This window comes from Lissotriton helveticus, chromosome 3_1, assembly GCF_964261635.1.
Source record: "Lissotriton helveticus chromosome 3_1, aLisHel1.1, whole genome shotgun sequence".
Classification (NCBI taxonomy): domain Eukaryota; kingdom Metazoa; phylum Chordata; class Amphibia; order Caudata; family Salamandridae; genus Lissotriton; species Lissotriton helveticus.
The window spans coordinates 619,376,516-619,399,159 of record NC_136061.1 but is presented as its reverse complement, the minus strand read 5'-3'; the positions used below and the strand labels follow the sequence as shown (position 1 = coordinate 619,399,159).

Here is a 22,644-nt window from a genome sequence, read left to right as displayed (position 1 = left end):
AAGGGCCAAAAAGGTTGGCTTGATAACACAAACAAGCCTAAGATCCCCGACCCGCCGACTGAAATACAATCTCTTTAACTGATCTCTCCGACAGATCAGATCGATGATCACAGGGGCGGCCTTAGGCATGTGCAAGCTGTGCACCTGCACAGGGCCACCAAACCCCAGGGGCCGCCACACCAATATATATCCTTAATATAATAATCCTCTGAGGATGGATACATATTTGCGTGGCGGCCCCTGGCAGGGATTTGGCGGCCTCCGGCTCTGTTCCACTTCCAAACACCCTGATCTCCCCCCCCCCCTCTTCACTGGCCTCCGCTCCTCCGGGGGCTCCCTACCTCCGCTCCATGCCCAGGGCCGCCATGAGCCTAGAGCCACCCCTGATGATCATCATGGTGGGCCAGATAAGCAGCCTTCGGTCATTAGAGCCTTTTGATTACTGCATCTTCCACCAGGAGGAAGTGGTGCAAATAGGCGCTAACAGGATGACAATAAATGGCAGTCGCGAAGACCCTTTTAACATCTTTGGTTTGAATTAGTGACAAGTGATATTAATGCATTGGAGACAGGTACTGGAAGTGGGGAGTTGAGGACAAGAAACATGAAATTGTTTCTAGACCGCCTTATACTTTGATTCTCTGAGTTTGAAGGGCACTTGTACAGTAGGGACAATGCTCAAAAATCATAAAGTGAAACATTAAACACTCCAAGAGAAAGGAGAATCAGCACAGACAGTTATCCCAAGGCGAAGCCATCTTTGACTCTTGGAATTGACACATTTTTGTACAGTGATGTTGACTGAGGGTTTGATATCATACCTCACATACCTTAATGAAGTCATTTTTCTGAGACGCTTAAATCCTACATTCAAATAATATCATATAGCAACTGAATTTGAAGTTATGTAGTCCAGCTATCCCCACCTCATCCCTTCTCCCCCCGTATTTTCTCCTGGGCTAAAATATATACATTTTCTTCTGTGCCATGCACTTTAACAGTAGCATTCGCATTAAAATACCAAGGCAAAAATGGGCAAATGGTGGGATAAAATTTCGGACTGGTTGTTCAATGTAAAGGCCCTTTTTGAATGGATCAGTTGGTGCAAATTGCTTTACTACTCTAGAGGACCAATGGAAATGCTAATGCAAAATCGTTCAGCATCGCTGCAAAAGTTATTTAATCCAGCCCTTACAGCAAAACAAAGGTCTCTTATTATTCTACTGCGTTGCAGGTGCATTTATAGTGCTTCACTAGATGCTGAAGTTCTAGGCAGACGGATAGCGCTCTAATCCCTAGGTTATGTTTGCTTGGAAGGTGATTGGTTTCTAGCATTGCCTATGTAGGGAGTGTGTTGGTGTTGTGTGTAATAACCAGAGTGGTGGTCCTCTCTTGTTAATTGTCACTGCACTTACGCATCCAGTGTAGCGAAGAGAAGTGAGGATAGAACGCTTAAGCTTTATGGTACTGTGTCTGATTGAAACAGTGAGGGATGCGAGTGTGACAAATATGTTGGCGTTGTGCATGTTAAGCAGCTGCTTGCAATTCTTGAATTAATGTGACTGTATAGCATTGCTTATGTGTTGAATGAAATGAAGGAGAGTCAGAAATAGCTGCACATGTCATCATTCCTACCATCCCTGATGGAGAGATTTCAGTCTAGTTCTTGGGTTGTCATCTGCCTTCAATACATTCTTTGTGGGAGATTGATTCTGGCTCCTGGTGGTTTCATACTTCATCATATGTTGGCGAAGTCATTGCTGCTTGATCTCCACATGGTCACGGATATATAACATGTACTTGATGGGGAAGAATCCCATAATTTAGTGACCTACATAGAGACAGACGTTTCGCAGGTGTTCTTCTTGCGTTCTGAAAGGAAGTCTGTGGAGGTTCGGTCTTGAGTAAAAGGTTCTCTTATGAAAGTATCTTTGAAGTTTTCCTTGAATAAAAGTTGGGCCCGAGCTATAGATGGCCCTGTGGGCAATGCACGTTGCTGTGAAGAAGAAGCATCTGATCGCAGCAAACCAGTGAATTGCTTGTAAGGCTGGAGTGATTTGGTCCTGCATGTGTAGCTGCATGAGTTAGATTACTGATGTATTTTGGATTCTTTTATGCTTTGCAGTAGAAACAAAGTGTTATGCCCTTGGAGTGCATTTGCTTATTCTAACCGAGACATCACAAAGGCAATGGTAGCCTCTCGCCTCTGTGGAAAACTCTGTTACTGTAAAATGTGTCAGTTTTCATGGTGTGAAAACCAGATCTTGTGACTTGATTTACTTCAGAGATTAGTGATAGCCCAGAGTTCATGACCATTCTCAGATAGATTCTGAATGTTCTGGTGTTTGTCAAGTAATGTAGCTTATACTCCAAAATCTTCATCCTGCTCATTCCCTTCTCCATACCAGACATGGGTTATTACAAGTCTCTACACACAGTTAAGGAGTAATATAACTGCCTCTTGAAATACTATGGGAGATATTATTTACAGCTTTAATTTTCCCTCACTCTTGCGGTTTGTTTTACAACTCTATACCTGTCTCTCTCTTGTTGTCTCTCTCTCCGAATCTCTTTCTGTGACTCTGCGACTCTCGCTGTATTTCTCTCTCTCTTTCTCTCTTTCTCACCTCTCTCTCACCCTCTTTCTTTTACTCTGTTATTTTGGACTTTTTCCCTGTCTATCTCACACACCTCCCTTTTTCTTATCTTTTTCTCTTTTTATGCCTGCCTGTTTACCCCCGACTCTCTGAATTATTTTCTCTTTTTCCTCTCTTTCTATTACTTTCCTATGGCTTTCTCGTTTTCTCATTCTCTCTCACTCTCTATTTCTCTTGCTCTACTTTATACTATTTTGTGCTGAATCCTACAATTCTTCTTTCTGTCTCTTCCCCCTTCTTCATCTCTCCTCCAATTGTACTTGATTTTTCTGTTTTATATTCAGTTAATAACTATGGAATGCTCTTTAAATGTCAGGTCCAACCAAGACACAGTGACATCTCAGCTTGGAGGCACCACACCTGCACTTCATCTCACCACTGCCTTATCGGGGGCTGGTATGTATGGAAATTCAGACATACATGAGGGGTAGGAAAGAGGGAGGGACGAGGAGTGGAGAGAGTAGGAACAAGAAAAAGAGCAACACAGGCTTGAGGGGCTATGTGAAAGAGAGATTTTGAGATTATGTTGTGGTGGAAGCAGAAAGAATAGAAATGCAAAAAGAGAGGCGAGGGAGATGGCTGGGTATACATGGAGAGAAGTAGAGAACGACAAAGAGAGGGACTGCAACAGTGAGGAAGAAGGGATAGGGACGTCCGGAAGAGCCACTCAAATAACAGTAAGAACAATAACAAAGGAAACGAAAAGAAAGGGGGGAAAAGAAGGGAGTGGATCGTCAGCTCATAGAGAAAGAAGAAAGTGGACAAAGAGCAGGGAGGTAAGGATGGCAGATGAGCAAAAGAAAAGAAGAAGGAGAAAGTATGGAGATAAAAAGAGTGGGGGCAGTGTTTTAACAAAACTTGAGGGGGGCCCCAGGCAAGGTACATAGAGTGGGCCCGCTCCAGATTTAATCAGGAGCTCTCAGGCCATAGTACTGTGCTGAGGGGGCCCCCTGCAGCTTGTGGGCCCCCGCACTACAGGGGTTAAGGGGGCTTGTGTTACGCCACTGAGTGGGGGATAGGGGAAGAATGAGAAACCGTCAAAAAAGAATGAGAACAGTGGAAAGAGGCGTATACTCAGTTGCATGGACTGACTGGTCCTGGCCCCTCTCTCTTTTTTCTTTTTCAGATGCCATTGACTTGTGTTTTAACCCTTCGTGTACTGAAGTTGTGTGTTGTCCTGTGGAGCCCACCAGTGTTTTGCCCTTTTTCACCGCAACCAGTGTTCCTTCCAGCACCCACCAGTTCCGGTCTGGTAAGAACCTAAAATTGGATTATATTAGAAGACAGACGTCACTAAAGGACTGGTCACAATTCAAAATGTTGCCTGGACTGGTGGCACCGAGATTCAGATAAGTGTGTTTCCAAGTGTTGGATGATCTACAAATTATCTGAGTCACAGTAGGGGCAAATAATTTTAAGTTCCTTCTTCTCCGGCATTGTATCATTCTTTATACAAAAAAAAATACAGTGCTGTCTTAAATTTAGTATCCTTCTTAGATTTTCTAGCTGTACATATTTATTGCAGTAGGAGAGGAACTACCCCATGGAAGGGAATAGTCTTAGCAGGGAATTCTGGGAACGATACTCTTATGGGTGAATCATACTGGTAGGTAATTCTCTCTTTCTTATCATAGAATCCTTCTGAGATGAACAACTCTCATAGAATATTAATTTCTTGTGAATCTAGCCATACCAACACTGGAGAAGTTCCCTAACACCAGGGAAAACTTAACTATGTCACAGGGGATATCCATAATGTTTTCTGTTTCAGGTGAGAGTTACACTGTGACAAGATACCCATTAGCTAGATTGATGGTTCTTAACCTGGGGCCCTCTGACCCATTGGGTGCCAAGACGCCTACTTAAGGGGTCTGTGACTGTTAAAAAAATGAGGGGTCTGTGACTGTTTAAAAAATGAAATATTATTAGTAGATTAATTGAGTAAATGTACATAAAAAGCAAAATGTAAAATTGTTCATTTCAAAACACTAAGTAAATGTGAAGAACTTTTAAATTGGAAGCTAAAAATTAACTTGGAATCCTTATTTTGATTCGTTGGAGTGGGGCAAATACAGCACACATAGGCTAGTAGAGGTGATTGGTGACCTCAATGGATGCATCAGTATGGCAAGGTGCCCCTTCCTGCACATAAACAACCATGAAAAAATAATGCAGTTTTGGAACTTCTATGAGTGCAGCATTAAGCGGCACACATAGAAGTTACAAAACGGCATTTAAAGATTGTTTATATGCAGGAAGGAGGACCTTCCTGCACATAAACAATCTTCCCCCCAACACAGACACCCTTGCACTGTGGTGCAAGGGTGTCTGCATTGGCACTAGGCTGCTAAATGTAGCGCCAGCTCAGGGGGAAACACAGGGCTGCGCCATAGTCTTGTGAATACGGCACATCCCTGCGTTTTCAGAATGGAGAAGCGTGGCATTAGCATTGTTTGCTTTGACACATCACTTCTCCATTCTGCAGTAAATATACCCCAGAGTGTTCGATGGCATGTGTGTCTGTAGATACACATACTCTGCATACTCTTGCAAGTTGTTTTTCACAAAGTTTACAGAAAGAACGTCATCTGACCTTTTTTATTAAATAGTACAAAATGTGAACATAATGTATTATGTGATGAATTGCCAAACTAAATCCGTCTTTGCAATTATAGAAATGCGTTTCATAGCAGAATTTTCTTGTGGGATAACATGCTGGAAAAATATCCAGTTTGAGGGCAGATTGGGCAAAGGTATTTGGGGGCAGAACGTTAATGTTTCACACTTCCTTCAGACATACTCACTTATGCAAGGGTTTTCTTTGGATTCTAGTACTGGCAATCCTACTTATCTCTGTACATTTTCAGCACTGCAGACGCTAGTGAGCAAAGTGAAGAAAATAAATGATGCACTGCGCTTGCATGGACTCAGGAAATCTAACCCTACTGTTGGATCGTGCTAGTGCATTAATATGCATGGTGTGAACTCACTCATTTAGAGAACCATGAGTTTCACCTAATCCTGCAAGAAGGGTAACCAGGTGGCGCCACATCACAGTGATAACACGTCAACAACAGCCCTGCACGTTCCTTTTACAACTATTATCAGTGGCATCAGTTCAGTTAAAGAGCATCAAGATAAAAAATTCCCTGGTGCATAGGTGTGTAAAATGAAAGTCATTGTCTATAAATATACTTAGACATCTGAGACTCCATCCTGGCCTTGCTCCCTCAAGGTTCAGGCAGTAACACCCTCTACCACCAGGAGAAACACCCATTAAGAATGTTTGAGTTTATGGATGACCAACATCTTCTTCCTGTCGTTGGAAATACCCAGTTTCATATATGGACATGGCACTCCAATGGGGTTTGGACTCTTGATACCTCAGTACATCGAAAAGAGTTATTGGAGTGTCTCCCCTTTTAATAACAAGTCCTCAATATGTCAAGTTTACTTTTCAGTTTCACTTTTTATTAAAGAGCAACTTGAGACATAAGGTTCAACGGGACAGCCAAACACATGTTTCACCCCTAATGGCTGATATGCCTGTGGCTTTTTCAAGGTTTGGAATCAAAGGCTATTAAATCCATTTGCCCCATCAAATGTTGATAATTTATGTTCAATAAACCTGTTTTATTTGTCGGGATGAATCCCTCTCTGCCGTTTGTGAGCCGTCACTGTGAGGATATGGTTGCATTATATTATATGGCTGTGGGGCCCTATTGTGTAGTACACTCACAAAAAACTGTCTATCCAGTGAGGCTTGTTTGTAAACCTTAAGCTCAAGCCTGCGTAGCGGTGGCTTAGAGCAACAAGGCTGAGCAAAAGAACAATGTGTAAAGTTTATCACAGCACCAAACAACGGAATTAGAAGGCACACAACAGGAAAGAGACACAACAGCTTTGTATACACATAAAGCAAATTTTTATTACATTTTAGAGACCTTGAAGATCAAAATCTACTGGAGTGTTCTGGGGATATAGATTTTAGAACTTTTTAGTACTTTTAAATGCAACCCCAAACATGCATTGGTCAACAAAAAGTTTGCAAACTATAGAACATTTTGAAAGAGTTAGTTCGGCAACTCTAGCCCGGCTTGGGTGACCAAATCCGACAGGATGGAGGTCTAGGGGCCAGAGAGGATACTTTGAACTGTTACCTGGCCACCAGAGTGTTTTTAGATCAAGTTCCATGCCCTACAAGATGACAGCCATAGACAATAATGGAGTGATCCTGATGCTGGAGATGCAGGCTAAAGATGTTCAAAGGATGCTCCAGTTGAGGTGCGGTCAATGGGGGTGTCTTTGTGGCTATCCCTCGGTCCTTGGGTTATGAAGGGTGACTCTGGCCACAGCAATCATAGTCCCTTGAAGTCCTCTATGTTGCCGATGCTGGAGTACTGCTCTCATTGCATTGCGGTTGGGTTGAAATCCTTAGGTAGGGGCTAGTGTCCCTCGAGTATGACGAATCCAGACTCTAATAGCACTCCCAGGTTTGACAGAAACGGGTGCAGACTTTGGCTATCTCGGATTTGTCCTTTTGTATGTCTGGCTGAAGTGAAAGGAAGCCGGGAATCAACTTTTCCCCGGGTCAGGAGCTATAGGTAGTCCAAACTTCACTAGTCCAAAGTGCAGCAGGTGCAGTCCTTCCGACTGTGCAGCTTCTCTCGTGCAGTTTCAATGGCAGCAGGGCAGTCCTTCTTCAGCCCTTTCTTCACGTCAAGAGTGATCTGGTAGGCAGGGTGCCAGGTGTGCCAAATTTATCCCAGGAAAGTGCCCTGTCACTAGCCAATGGGTTACTGGGTCCCCTCCCACGTAGTGTTGTGTTTTATGCAAAGTGTGGCATCTAGCTATTCCAGAGTGCTCTTTTCTAGCCACACTCAAAATGTCAGGACCCTTCCTCAGCTGCCAGGTGCTTGGTAGCCCACCAAAGAGGTGTGGCTACCGCTGGGCTACACGCTAACAGGAAAAACGGTTTGGGGACGGGTTTTCCATTTTTGTCCCTGTCTCCAACTTGTCTGCAATAACAAAAGGCATGCTGTACGGGAGTGTTGTTGCAGGCAGTCCTTCACTGATGGCCCATCACAGGCGGCTTCCCCTCTGAAACTGATCTTTTGGGCTAACCCCCCTAGTGGCCTTCCTGGGCGAGAAGGTACCACTTCATCCTGGGGCACCTGCCTATGTTCCTTAGCCTGGGAGTTATTCACTTGTCTCCCAAGGTGGGCAGAAATGTGACTGTGTGTCAAGGTCTTTGTGAGGCCACTGGATTAGTTGGACACAGAGTGGCAACTTTCTAAAAGTTTCTTACATTTAAAAGTGACTTAAATTTCTACTTGGGCATCAAGTTGGATGTAATGCTATGATTATTGTAATACCTTACAGTACCCAGTTAGGTAGCCTCATTCAGAAGTTAGCTCAGCTGGGATGCCAGCTGGTAACCCTGTGTTAACCAATGGAGCTACTACCTTTTCCCCAGCAAAACACCAATGTACAAGTGTTGCTGCTAAGACATATCACAAATATATGTCTTACTTAACAAACAATATACAGCTGCCTGCCATAGGACTTCATAGACCTTCCTTAGGTGAGTCTTACAAATGATGTTAAGGGGTGGTGCCTTTGCCATTGGTTTTAATGGCAACGTCAAACTAGTAAAGCACACACTGCTTTTCTAGTCTGCAGTGGCAGGATGAGTGCCATTGTGTCCTTTGTCACACTCAGGGTGGTAAAAACAGTGCTGCAGCCATGTGTGAACACTCTACCTTACATGCCCTCTGTACCATATTCTAGGGGTTTATTAGTAAGTCAGTATGTACCAATTGGGTAGAGCCCATTCAACATACTTTTGTTAAGGGTTCAGAACACTGGCACTGAGGTCAAGTTAGCAGGCTGCAGTGCACTCCTAGAGTTGAAAAAATAGCAGCATCAGTCCAAAAATGTGTGGGTGAACATGCTAAAAGAGGCATTTCCTTATAAAGTCCCCTCTAAACAAAAGGTGATGAACAACTAACCCTTATCCTGGTGATTCTATTCATCCAATTGGAAGAACCTGGAAAGGCCACCTGCTTTGGCATGGTCAGTTCTAAGTCTACGTTCCACTGTAAAGTCCATATCCTGTAGGGAAATGGACCACTGGAACAGTTTGGAATTCTCTCATTTCACCTGCATTAACCACTTGAGAGGCCTGTGGTCAGTTTGAAATGTGAAGTGAGTCCCAAACAAGGAGGGTTTTAGCTTATTCAGGGATCAAACCACAGCAAAGGCTTCCCTCTCAATGGCACTCCAACACTGCTCTCTGAGGAGGAGTCACCTGCTGATGAAGGCAAATGGTTGATTTTGACCCTGGTCATTCAGCTATGATAGTACTGCCCCAATCCCATGCTGTGAAGTGTTGGTTTGGACAATAAACTCTTTGGTAAAGTCAGGTGCCTTCAGGGCAGGTGCTGAGCAAATAGCTTCCTTAAGGATATCAAAGGCCTTTTGACATAAGTCAGTCTATGCAACTTTCCTTGGCTGTTTCTTGGAGGTTAGCTCTGTTAAATGTGCCACTGTGGTACCATTTGCTTTTACAAATCCCCGTAGTACCCAGTCAGTCCTAAAAAGGCTCTGACTTTGTTGTGAGTTTAGAATTGTCTGGATTTTGGGTTGGAGATGTTGTACATGACCTCCACTTATTTGGGAGCCAAGTACATACAGACTCTTGACCTATCTGGCACTTGCTTGCCTCGATAGTCAGCCCTGCCTGCTGAAGGGGTTGAAGCACTTCCTTGAGGGAGACAAGGTGATCATCCCAGGAGGAACTAAAGACAGCTGTATCATCCAGATATGCTGCACTATAGCTTTCCAAGCCTGAAAATACTCTATTCACCAGCCTCTGGAAGGTGGCAGGTGCACTTTTCAACCCAAAGGGCATCAGTCTGAACTGGAAATGGCCTTCTGGGATTGAAAAGGCAGACCTCTCCGTGGGACCTTGTTTGAGGGCTATCTGCCAATAACTGGAAGTCAGGTCAAAGGTGCTCTGGGTATGGGATGAGCATCAGCACCATAACTACTGGGCTATCCCAGGGACTACTAGAGGGCTTAATCACTCTCTACTCTAGCATTGTGCAACCTCTGCTTTGATGCTTGCTTTAAATTTGTCTGACAACTTGTTTGTCTTACTTTTGACAGGTAAACTGTTACCTGTGTCCACATTATGGGTACACCATGTTGTGAGTCCTGGGGTCAAGGAAAACAAGTCAGCAAACTGCCCAAACATGCTGTAACCGTCCTTTTGTTGATGGCTATTCAAAGTGATAGAAAGAACTACTCCCTCCACTGCTCCATCTTTGACATTAGTTGACTTCAGGTCTAGGAGAGGTTCACTTTTTTCCTGTTATCCGCCATCTATCACCATGAGCATGGTGATGTTAGCTCTGTCATGATTCAACTTGAGCATATTCATATGGATCACCATTTGAGGATTCTTTGGGGTTCCTATGTCCACCAAATATGTGACTTTATCCTTCTTTTCCAAGATAAGGTAAGACCCAGTCCATTTGTCTTACATTGCTCTGAGTGCTACAGGCTCTAACACCCAAACCAACTGCCCAATCTGGTGCTCTACCAAGGAAGCCTTTTGGTCATACCAGTGTCTGACAAGCTCCTGGCTGGCTACCAACTTTCAGTTTGCCTTGCTCATGTATTTTGGAGTGCAGGACTCGTACATAATCTAGGATGTCTTGTTTGGGATCCTTAAGAGGTCTTTCCCAACCTTCTCTGACCAAACTTAAGGGACCCCTCACAGGGTGTCCAAAGACCAGGTCAAAGCGACCGAATCCTACTTCTTTTTGGTGAACCTCTCTGTAGGCAAGCAGTAAGCATGAGAGAAGATTATCATATCTCATCTTCTCCTGCATTTCTCTGGTAAACCCATAATCATGTCTTTCATGGTCTTGTTACATCTTTCAACAAGGCCATTACCCTGGGGATGGTAATGTGTGGTGAATTTGTACGTCACCCCACACTCATCTCACATTGCATTAGATAGGCAGACATCATATTTGTGCTCTATCTGAAATCACCTCCTTAGGGAAACCCACTGCAATCCTCAGGGGCAACTTCCACCCCAATACCTACACTGGCAACAGCCTTGGTAGAGTCACCAGTTGGTGGCTATTTGTTGCATGCATCAGCACCCCCATTGGGCCCTGGCTGTCTACATTCAAAGCACACTCCTGTCTTTAAAGGGTCATAATTCTTTCCACAATACCCCTCCCCTTTGATTGGAATGTTGCTCTGGGTTCCCCCACTTAGGTTTCTTTTGGGGATCTCTTTAGGCTTAAACTTGTCCCCATCTTTCCCCTTAAGGGGCAGGGCTGACCTCTTGTCTTAGGTTCACCACCTTGAGACTTTTGGGCACCATAGTGCGTACCCACTCATCCGCTATTTTAACCCGGCTCTCTAGGGCTAGATAACTTGGAATCTACCATAAGCTGGTGTAACTGTATAAGTCCTCATATGTATCAATGTTGTTACCCTTCATCTAGCCTGCTAGTGACTTCACAGAGGTAGCTACAAAGTCCACCTTTGCCTGTGTTGCCCCTTGTGTATGCACCTAAACCTTTGTCTATACTCCCCTGGGGTTAGACCAAAAAGCTCACTGAGTGCCTCCTTCATGTGGTTGTATGACTCTGCAACCTCATCTTCCAGTATAAGCAGTCTATCTCTCCTGCTATTGATAAGTGCTCCCAAAGTAAAGACCCACAATGTTGTGCGTCCACTCTTCTCATCCTAAGAGCACTCTCATAGGATGCCAGACACTTCTCTATGTCACCCCCCTTTCGGTATTGTGGAACAACCTGGGATCATAGGCACCTCCTGTGATTTCCTCTGCTTCTCTTTGATTTCTGCCACGATTCTCCCGAGGTTTCAACCCCAACTTGGCCCTTCTCTCCTGTAGGGCCAGTTTCTTCTCCTCCAGGGCCATCTTTTTTTCCTGGATGTCTAGGAGGCTCAGCTGTGTTGTTAAGTTATGTGGTCTCCTCACTGAAGAAGAGCTCCTCTCACTCCCAGACAAAAATTTGAACCTTGAACAAATTGCGGGGACTCCAGTTGCATCCTCCCCATCCAGTTCCTCGAATTCCATATCATCCCCCTCCTCTCCATTGTTAGTGGGTGTGATCTCCTCTTTCAGCTTGAGCAAAGCCCTCCTTGATTCCGCCCAAGCTTTGAGGGCGGTCTCGAGATCCTCCTTAGATGCACTCCAGAGTCCAGCGGACATGGGTGCAAACTTTGGCTATCTTGGATTTGTCAGTTTGTGCATCCCGCAACTAGTAGCGACAAAACTTCTGCTATAGCTACTAACTTGTCGGTTTGGGCTATTTCAAATCATGTATCACTGGAGCTGGTTCCAGGGGCTCAGCCACCTTATCCTTGGAGTTATTAAAGTGAGATAAAGGCAGGAATCAGCTTTTCCCCAGGTCAGGAGCCTCGGCCGGACAGGAGGATAGTTGAGGGGGAGGCCTCACTGAACTATTTTACAATTGCAGAAAATGTATGCCTTTGAAGCAAGTGATACAAAAGGGGGTGGTGATGGACGGAGCATCTGAACCAATCAAATACTCACACCCAGTCAAAAGATCTGGGTTTGATCCATCACCGTTCTTTAGCCCACTCTGCCACCCCAGTTCAGACATGGCTATATGCAAATCAGTCTGACCCTGTGCCTCATGGGAACAGTCCAGCCCGAACTGCCAAGCCATGCCTTCCCTGGACCGGAAACAAGCTTCCGAGGACCGGTTTCTGGCATTCTAGCGGTCTTCGGCCTGGCTTGCTTGAATCCAGTGGCAAAGTGAGCAAGGGACTCACGTCTGAGCATACCCTACCACACTTATGGCGGCCAAAGCGGGACAAAAGGGGGTGGTGATGGACGGAGCATCTGAACCAAGTGAATCAGCAATGACAGAGGTATATAGGGGTTGGGTGGGGCACCGGGTGCAAGCAAGGATGTGGGAGTGGTTTGGGGAAGACAGCCTGCAAACACATGCACTCTCATGGAGTGGTATAACGTTAATTTAAAAAGTACCTCCAAAAGCGTATGGTCAGTAGAAGGACACTTGCCGGCGGTAGGAAGCTGTTCTTGGTTCATGTTCAGTGGTATGGGCAAACACTCAGACAGAGTGAAAGCACAGGAAGACACAATGTGCTGACTAGTGAGAAGCAAGGAAATGAGATTGACTTTGAGGGCAACCAATGGAAGGTGACCAGTGGGCTCTAGGCCCTTTTTAAAGATTTTTTAGGTCGAGCTGGTAAACTGCATCCGAAGGATGCAGGTGTCCAGCTGGAGACCTAATGTTGCCTGTCTCGGGGGAAGGAAGGACAAGAGGGTGTTACGAGCTTGAAAGGCAGATTTGTGTGCGCGAACGCGCACGTTCCGTCCCGCGCCGCGCCGTGCACATGCGCGCGCATATACACAGACAGACACAGCCAGCCCCCACCCCTCTGCATGCACGCACACACATACACACGCTGCCACCCCCCTGCACACACACAGATACGCACGCATACAGGCGCGCTGTGCCTACCTCCTTATTTAGCCCCCCCCCCGACGCGCATCTCGCTGCACTCTTCATTACAGCCGGGTGCTTCTGCCGGTGTGCATCTCGGTTACGGCACAAGAGTCTACAGCCGCATCTCCTCGCCCCCAGGGGCCCACGCAGCAGTCCCAGGCTCACAATGAGCGAGAGAGAGGGACTTTTGCGATCCTTACCGGGGCTCTTCAGATGGCTGCGGCTGCTGCTCTCGCGGGTGCTCGTTATTTCTTCTTGCCCCGCCCCCTTTGCGCTCCAGGCCTCACTTTCGTCCAGGGCTCCCTTGTTATGAATTACGAAGCCGAGGGAGACCGCGAGATGGAGAGGAGTTAGGGTCGGGACCCGGGTTGCAGTGGCCGCCAGAGCAGTCTGTCACTGGACGGTCGGGCCCCGCTTAGCACTCTCCCCGGGCAGCCTGGGCGAATCTCACTGGAGGCGGGTTGGGCGGCAAACCGGAATTGCTGAGGCCCACGGCCTGAGCCTGCCTGTAACCAGCCTTGCGTGTGAATGGCCGGCAATTATTGGAGGGCCACCGTCCCCCGGACTCTCAGCCACGGATCAGGTAAAGTAGCAGCCTGTATATTCATATGACACAAATGTTAATGGCAGCACGTGATCAGACAGCTGCGGCGCCTTCCGATGTTAGTTACTCTCAGGTGACAGTTAGTTGCCAAGCCCATTCGGTTTACAGAGCGATAAAGGTGATTGGAGTTTGACATTGGAGTTGCCGATAATAATGCCTTATATCTTATCTGCTGCATCATACCACGCATCTTTATTTTCTGGGAGCCTCAATTCTACCTCAGGAGGAAGTATGGAAGGTAGGCATGACTCGGTGATGCTTGCGGAAGTGTTATGTGTTCCAGAATGATTGCCAGTTACGTGTGTGTCATAGAAATACAAACGCACATGAATTGTACATTTGCATGCACGGGCACTTTTAACCAGCTAGGGAAGTTCTCTCTAATATCATCGCCCCAGATAAATCAGCCTGGTGAGGTATCTCCAGGGGACCCCGCAGACCCTCTGCTGTGGACCAGAAAGACCGCGTGGCCTTTACAGTGACATGAAACGAGCGAATTTTGCCGGCTCTGACTCCCCCCTTCGCGTCTGGAAAGACTTGCTGCAGCGCTCAAGCAACATGCCTCATATTTCTGGACGTGCCCTCTTTGGTGGCCTGAAGATTTATGACTGGCTGTCAATAAGCTTTTGCTTTTTGTTCAAATAACCCCCAAAATAGCATCTCACCAGCAACACGAGCATGGCCACTAGCAGCATCCATAGCAGCCACTACGACCAGGGCAGATAGTCGAAGTCCATGCCAAGTGGGTAGCCTTAATACAGGTACCCACAAGATGCATCTAGTCTGGATCTTGGAACTAGGTGTGAGCAAAGTAGAAACAAAAAAATAAGAAAAGTTGCAGGTTGTTGCAAAAATGTATGTTAAACTAAGTTAGTGGTATCTCTGATGAACAAGCATTGGTAATGCATCGCTTTCACCTATGTGATTAATAATAAGCTGTTTTTTGTTATAAGTTGAAAAAAGTCATAACGCTTAAACTGAGTTTTCTAACATATTGCACAACTGCTCACTAAGCTACAAAGTACAACAAAAACAGCTCATTATTAATCACATAGGCGAAACCGATGCAGTACCAATGCCTGTTAGGATATGGATACAGACTTGTTTTTGATAAATTGGTTTTTCATCACACTACTTTATTTGCTGCACACATGTAGTTGGTTAATTTGTCATGATGTCAAACAGCAGATGTCCATGGTTGAGTTTGATTTCATGCAGGACTGAGAGGGGGCGCTACCAGTCACATTAGTAATAAAAGTGTGTGAAAAGAATAGGGAAACTAATGTGAGATGTCTTGCAAGGTTGGCAAGCACACTCATCCATCCTGCAGTGCCCTTAGTTCCCTGGTGCTTTGCAGCAGTTTAAAATCATTTTAGAGTTTCTTGTTGCTCAAATGGTTAGAATTTCTGATATCTATATGTTTCCCTCATCTTCATTGCTTGATTTTGGTCTCGAGAAAGTGTCACTCAAAGTCGTTGAATGTCACTCATAATTACACTGAAATTATGGAAATGTCACTCATAAGCAATCTCAAACCTTGGCAGCTATGAATGTGTCGCCTTTCATTCTGAACGTCAGCGCCCACCGGTGGAGAAGGAGGGGTGTTCCGCGCGGGCACTGTCTGCTGGGGCAGGGGAGAGGGTTACGAGCCAAGGGATGTTTTTAACCGTCAGCGCGCGCGACCGGAGCGGCTCACTCTGATCTCAGACGTAGGGGGGCGGAATTGTGAGTTGTGTCCATTCACCTCCCGTCAGATCGACTATTCCTCCCGTTGTAGAGTGCACCCCGGTTTAGACTTGGCCATCCCTCATCAGCCTGGACAGCTTGAGGGGGCAGAGTGTGTGCTGTACACGTGTGTGAAGGGACAGAGAGTGTGGCTGTCCATCAATTGTTCTCTTTGCATTTGTAATCTTGTTGTAAAGGCTGGTGGTTTTAAAGACTGCGTGGTAAATGAGGTCTCCCCCCTCACTGCCCCTGCCCGCTCACCCACTGGGTGCAATCTCACTCGGTGCCTAAAGATGGCTGAAAAGGGGGAGGGTGTCCGTGAGACAGCCGAGGCCAAAAAAGCGTTACTAGAAATTCTTCCCAAGAGGCTGGATCTGTGCATTTCATGCCATGGCTTACATACAATATAAGACCTCAAGTCCTGTTCCTCGACGCACGCAGGCCCCCTGCAGAGCAGCAGAGTTTTGTGCCAGTGCGTCCAGACATCACACAATCACTCCCCCCTTCACAACACTGCCTTGTGCACTCTCGCTGTGTGTGACACCGTCCCCTTCATCACTCTGCTCTCTTGTGCACGTCACGCGTGCGCCACGACCGACCTCTTCATGCCTTCTCCCTCCTCACCTGTAAATAAAGCTTTTATTTTCGTTTGCTGTACCTCCTTCTCAAACATTCCTTTAGAATTACATTTAAATGTATATACGCAACCATCGCTCAGCACGCTCTGCCGAGAGGCCAAGGATTGCATGAGCAAGTCGTCTGAGACTGTACACCTGTGTCCCACTGGCAGGCACGGTGAGACACTCGCTCTGCCTTCAGCCAGCCCAGAGCTCTCAGTCGTGGCCCTTTATAAACCCACTCACCCCACACCCACCCAAAACCAGAGCTCCCCCAGGGACCTAGCGGAGACTCAGTTCAGAGTGCATCCTACAAGAGTCATATGTGGCACGGACACAGCTACAGAAACACACCATGTAGGAAAAACAAAGGCTCTCATGGATTACAATATCAAATAAAACGTGATATGAATTTCGGCGCCGCTGACACGTTTTGAAGAGTTTTACAGTCATTCTTGTGAAGACGATTGGTGGTTTTATCCGTAAACTTAGTTTAAGACAATAATAAAGTTACTATTTATTGACTGCTGGGTCTGAGTGAGCTCTGGCAGGACTCACTGTCAGGGCTTTGGAACTGTTAGTAAAAGTGGAAGCCGGGGTCGGAGGCCGCCAAATCCTGCCAGGGGCCGCCACAAATATGTATGATTCATGTATCTGATCCTTGTCGTGGCGGCCCCTGGGGTTTGGCGGCCCTGTGCAGGTGCACACCTTGCACATGCCTAAGGCCGGCCCTGCACGCACAGCAGTGGCATGCGAGAACTGCTTCCGGGAGACACATGTTTATCTGTCTCCCTGTGGATAGGTGAGCTAGTTGCTCTACCTAATCAGATGTGAAACGCAGCTTCAATTGTAGACAGGTCTTCTGGGAGACGTACTCTTTTGCAGGAAAATATCGTGAGAGCGTCACGGGAAGGCATGCTACTAATATTTGACACGAGACTCTCCAGCCTCTTTGTAATGTGCACACCGAGACCTGATGGCTCGCTTGGGATAGTGCTGCCAATACTATGAAAACTCCTTATGAGCAAGCAGCCTCGTTAAATGTGGGGGGGAATTAAAATATTATTTTCGTTTTTGGCCTACATCCGTCATTCTTTTACTACTAGGCCAGGTGTTCTTATCTAGGGTTGCGATTTTGGAAAAGGGGGGTGGTGATAGACAGAGTTTCTGAATGATGCAGAATACTCTTACCAAGTCAATAGATCATGGTTTTAATCCATCACCGTTTTTTAGCTCACTGCACCATCCCAGCTCAGAACCTGGCTATATGCAAATTAGTCTGTTCCTGTCCCAGTGCATGATGGGAACAGGGCAAACCAAACTACCAAGCCAATTCTTATACTGGGAAGGAAACAAGCTTCCGGGGACCGGTTTCTGGCATCACAGCCTTCTTCAGCCCGGCTTGCTTGAATCCTGATGGTGCAATGAGCAAGGGACTCACGTCTGAGTATACCCTCCCACACATAGTGTGGATAAAACCGATTTTGGAAAAGGGGGGTGGTGATGGACAGAGTTTCTGAATGATGCAGAATACTCTTACCAAGTCAATAGATCATGGTTTTAATCCATCACCGTTTTTTAGCTCACTGCACCATCCCAGCTCAGAACCTGGCTATATGCAAATTAGTCTGTTCCTGTCCCAGTGCATGATGGGAACAGGGCAAACCAAACTACCAAGCCAATTCTTATACTGGGAAGGAAACAAGCTTCCGGGGACCGGTTTCTGGCATCACAGCCTTCTTCAGCCCGGCTTGCTTGAATCCTGATGGTGCAATGAGCAAGGGACTCACGTCTGAGTATACCCTCCCACACATAGTGTGGATAAAAACGATTTTGGAAAAGGGGGGTGGTGATGGACAGAGTTTCTGAATGATGCAGAATACTCTTACCAAGTCAATAGATCATGGTTTTAATCCATCACCGTTTTTTAGCTCACTGCACCATCCCAGCTCAGAACCTGGCTATATGCAAATTAGTCTGTTCCTGTCCCAGTGCATGATGGGAACAGGGCAAACCAAACTACCAAGCCAATTCTTATACTGGGAAGGAAACAAGCTTCCGGGGACCGGTTTCTGGCATCACAGCCTTCTTCAGCCCGGCTTGCTTGAATCCTGATGGTGCAATGAGCAAGGGACTCACGTCTGAGTATACCCTCCCACACATAGTGTGGATAAAACCGATTTTGGAAAAGGGGGGTGGTGATGGACAGAGTTTCTGAATGATGCAGAATACTCTTACCAAGTCAATAGATCATGGTTTTAATCCATCACCGTTTTTTAGCTCACTGCACCATCCCAGCTCAGAACCTGGCTATATGCAAATTAGTCTGTTCCTGTCCCAGTGCATGATGGGAACAGGGCAAACCAAACTACCAAGCCAATTCTTATACTGGGAAGGAAACAAGCTTCCGGGGACCGGTTTCTGGCATCACAGCCTTCTTCAGCCCGGCTTGCTTGAATCCTGATGGTGCAATGAGCAAGGGACTCACGTCTGAGTATACCCTCCCACACATAGTGTGGATAAAACCGATTTTGGAAAAGGGGGGTGGTGATGGACAGAGTTTCTGAATGATGCAGAATACTCTTACCAAGTCAATAGATCATGGTTTTAATCCATCACCGTTTTTTAGCTCACTGCACCATCCCAGCTCAGAACCTGGCTATATGCAAATTAGTCTGTTCCTGTCCCAGTGCATGATGGGAACAGGGCAAACCAAACTACCAAGCCAATTCTTATACTGGGAAGGAAGCAAGCTTCTGGGGACCGGTTTCTGGCATCACAGCCTTCTTCAGCCCGGCTTGCTTGAATCCTGATGGTGCAATGAGCAAGGGACTCACGTCTGAGTATACCCTCCCACACATAGTGTGGATAAAACCAATTTTGGAAAAGGGGGGTGGTGATGGACAGAGTTTCTGAATGATGCAGAATACTCTTACCAAGTCAATAGATCATGGTTTTAATCCATCACCGTTTTTTAGCTCACAGCACCATCCCAGCTCAGAACCTGGCTATATGCAAATTAGTCTGTTCCTGTCCCAGTGCATGATGGGAACAGGGCAAACCAAACTACCAAGCCAATTCTTATACTGGGAAGGAAACAAGCTTCCGGGGACCGGTTTCTGGCATCACAGCCTTCTTCAGCCCGGCTTGCTTGAATCCTGATGGTGCAATGAGCAAGGGACTCACGTCTGAGTATACCCTCCCACACATAGTGTGGATAAAACCGATTTTGGAAAAGGGGGGTGGTGATGGACAGAGTTTCTGAATGATGCAGAATACTCTTACCAAGTCAATAGATCATGGTTTTAATCCATCACCGTTTTTTAGCTCACTGCACCATCCCAGCTCAGAACCTGGCTATATGCAAATTAGTCTGTTCCTGTCCCAGTGCATGATGGGAACAGGGCAAACCAAACTACCAAGCCAATTCTTATACTGGGAAGGAAACAAGCTTCCGGGGACCGGTTTCTGGCATCACAGCCTTCTTCAGCCCGGCTTGCTTGAATCCTGATGGTGCAATGAGCAAGGGACTCACGTCTGAGTATACCCTCCCACACATAGTGTGGATAAAACCGATTTTGGAAAAGGGGGGTGGTGATGGACAGAGTTTCTGAATGATGCAGAATACTCTTACCAAGTCAATAGATCATGGTTTTAATCCATCACCGTTTTTTAGCTCACTGCACCATCCCAGCTCAGAACCTGGCTATATGCAAATTAGTCTGTTCCTGTCCCAGTGCATGATGGGAACAGGGCAAACCAAACTACCAAGCCAATTCTTATACTGGGAAGGAAACAAGCTTCCGGGGACCGGTTTCTGGCATCACAGCCTTCTTCAGCCCGGCTTGCTTGAATCCTGATGGCGCAATGAGCAAGGGACTCACGTCTGAGTATACCCTCCCACACATAGTGTGGATAAAACCGATTTTGGAAAAGGGGGGTGGTGATGGACAGAGTTTCTGAATGATGCTCTAGGGTTGCCACATGGTTGGGTAAATAATAGGGCCTGAACTGTCAAAATATATAATTTCACGCTGTGTGTGTTCACCAGAAGCAGTGTTGATTGTATACATCAACACTGCTTGTGGTGAAAACAATCAAAACAGGTTAGACTAAGGTGATATCACTCGTATAGGGGCACGGTATTGATAAAATTGCATGTCCTCAACTAACTCCTCTTGTTGAGGCTCTGGGCGTGAATGACTATAAGCTGGCTCTGCCATTGTATGTTCAGTCCTAGGGGTCAGGGGACGATGGCTGCTGCTATCTGTGCAGAACAACCCCTGCCAGACCCCTGCTTAGAGGCCTGCTCAGTCTTCACTGTCGCTCCTTGCATCCCTGAATAACCTTTTACTGCAGCATTTCCGATCTGAAATAATGTGGTGAAATATGCCACCAGGGGACCTGTGACCTCAGCAGCAGGTACCCCGTCCAGTATTAATGGCTTCTATTTCTGACTCAGTTGGTAGATTGAAAAGGCTCGTGTGTTTGCAGGTAAATGTTTACTTTCTGCTCGAGAGCTGAGAATGATTCTCCCCATATAACGGTGGAAGAGAAGATATCTTTTCTGATGTATCTGCGTTACCTATCTGTTTAAAGGTTAATGCCTTTCACTTTTTACACAATGCCTTTCACTCACTAGCCCCTTCTATTTTTAGGTTTGGCTTGAGGTCCCAAGCACTGTAAATACAACACATATTGCATTACAAATGCTATAGGTGTCACATTTGAGAAAGTTAAAACTATTGGCATTGTAAATGACAAAGCTATTAATTTCGCTATTTTCAAAACCAACACATAAATAAAAACTGTGTCATTTACAATACCAATGGCTCAAACTTTCCTAATGCGAGACCTATTGCATTGCAAATGCTTGTTGTTTTAAGGACAGTAGACCTGCAAGCCACAGCGCATTCGCTATTTCAGGCGAGACCAAAAAAGTATCACTATCAATATGAGGCAACCGATGGCATCCTTTGAAGAAAAGGGAAACATTGGCAGTTAGTGGTATGTGCTATTATTAGTAGGAAACATATTCAGTGATCTCCTGCCACCTTGTGTCCGATTTGGAATATTGCAATTAGTTTTTCTTCAAAGTTTTCAATTTTGGACATTCGTTGATCCTCTAAATCCGACATTGCAACTTTAAGAGATTGTAATCTAAGGGATATCAAAATGAATCCAAAATCCTAGTACTCAAAAAGGCTACGTAGTAAAATAGTATTTTACTGTGTAAATCTATTAAGGAATACAACTCTTTGCACAATGTTGCATTGTAGCGGTTTAATCTCCAAATGTTTTTTATTGAACAAAAACGGCTTTGGTGACCATCAGCTCAACTAAGGGGCATATTTACAATAACTGGCGCATCCCTGCATATCAGCAGGGAAGCGCCAGTTATTGTGCGCCACAGCTCCGCCATCATGGATGCGCCGCATTTACAATGTGGCGCACCATGGGGCAAAAGTGGCGCATTGCTGGAGTTGTATCGCAAGCGCGACGCAGCTCCAGCAATGCTCTGGGGGCCCTATCTAGTTAATGCTGCGTCAATCCTTACGCATGCTTCAGGCAGGTGCAGGGTTTTGACGCAGCATGGGCTAAGTGAAATCTTGTAGATTTCACTCAGCCACTTTTAGGAGGCGTTCCTGCGCCGTAACGCCCCTCTGCGCACGAACGCCTACATGTGGTGCAGGGCTTTACAACGTGACGCATCTCCCAGATGCGTTACGTTGTAAGTACCCTGCACCATGGCGCAGGATTTGCGCCGCCGCTGCGTCACAAAAGTGACGCAACGGCGGTGTAAATGAGGCGCAAGGGGCTTGTAAATCTGCCCCTTAGTGTCTTTAATATAAAAAATATTCGGCAAAAATACCAAAATAATTTTTGACCGATCACTGTTATCTGATTTCTTTCTCAGCCATCCCAGTAAGTCTCATAAATGCTCTGCTCTATGAGCGTTAATTTTGAGATTTCCTCAGAGGAGTCTCACGATTGAAGAGTGAGTAGGTCAATATCAATCCGAATATAAACGCTTGAGCATCCATTTTACCAGTATTATTTCCAGTCATAGGGTTTTGATGGAGTGAGCTTCTTCTCGTGTTTTACAGTGTAAGGCGCCATCATGAGTATGCATAGAACCAGAGACCTATAGGCATGACTTATGCAACGGCTGTCTTCCCAACACAATGAAGGAGGCAAGCTGTGCATCCTGTAAGAGATGTCTGCCCTAAGCACATCCACATCAAAGTGAGACACACTGGGTGCAAACACTTCTGGCATAGGAAACCTTCGCTGTTGGACTTGCAAATATGAAATGCTCTAGGACAGTAAACTGTATCGGACAGCCAACAGAGAGGATCATCCAATTGTTCTAGCAGCTGAAACTCATTGTGAAACTCCCTAAATGAACCATACGTCTTAGAATGCAGGTCACGTTTCAGAGAACACTTGTAAAAGGAAAAAAATGTTGTCGTTTTTTTAAATAAGACAAA

General features: G+C 45.9%; 1 protein-coding gene across 3 annotated transcripts in view; it reads left to right on the top strand.

Annotated features, from left to right (window-relative positions):
- MYRF (myelin regulatory factor) overlaps positions 1 to 22,644 on the top strand; it is a 462,812-nt gene that overhangs the window by 399,102 nt on the left and 41,066 nt on the right. For all 3 annotated transcript variants that reach the window (XM_078680606.1, XM_078680605.1, XM_078680607.1), the window contains 2 exons: positions 2,974 to 3,053; positions 3,784 to 3,909. In XM_078680606.1, coding sequence (XP_078536732.1) covers positions 2,974 to 3,053; positions 3,784 to 3,909 — 206 coding nt within the window. The remainder of the gene's footprint in view (positions 1 to 2,973; positions 3,054 to 3,783; positions 3,910 to 22,644) is intronic.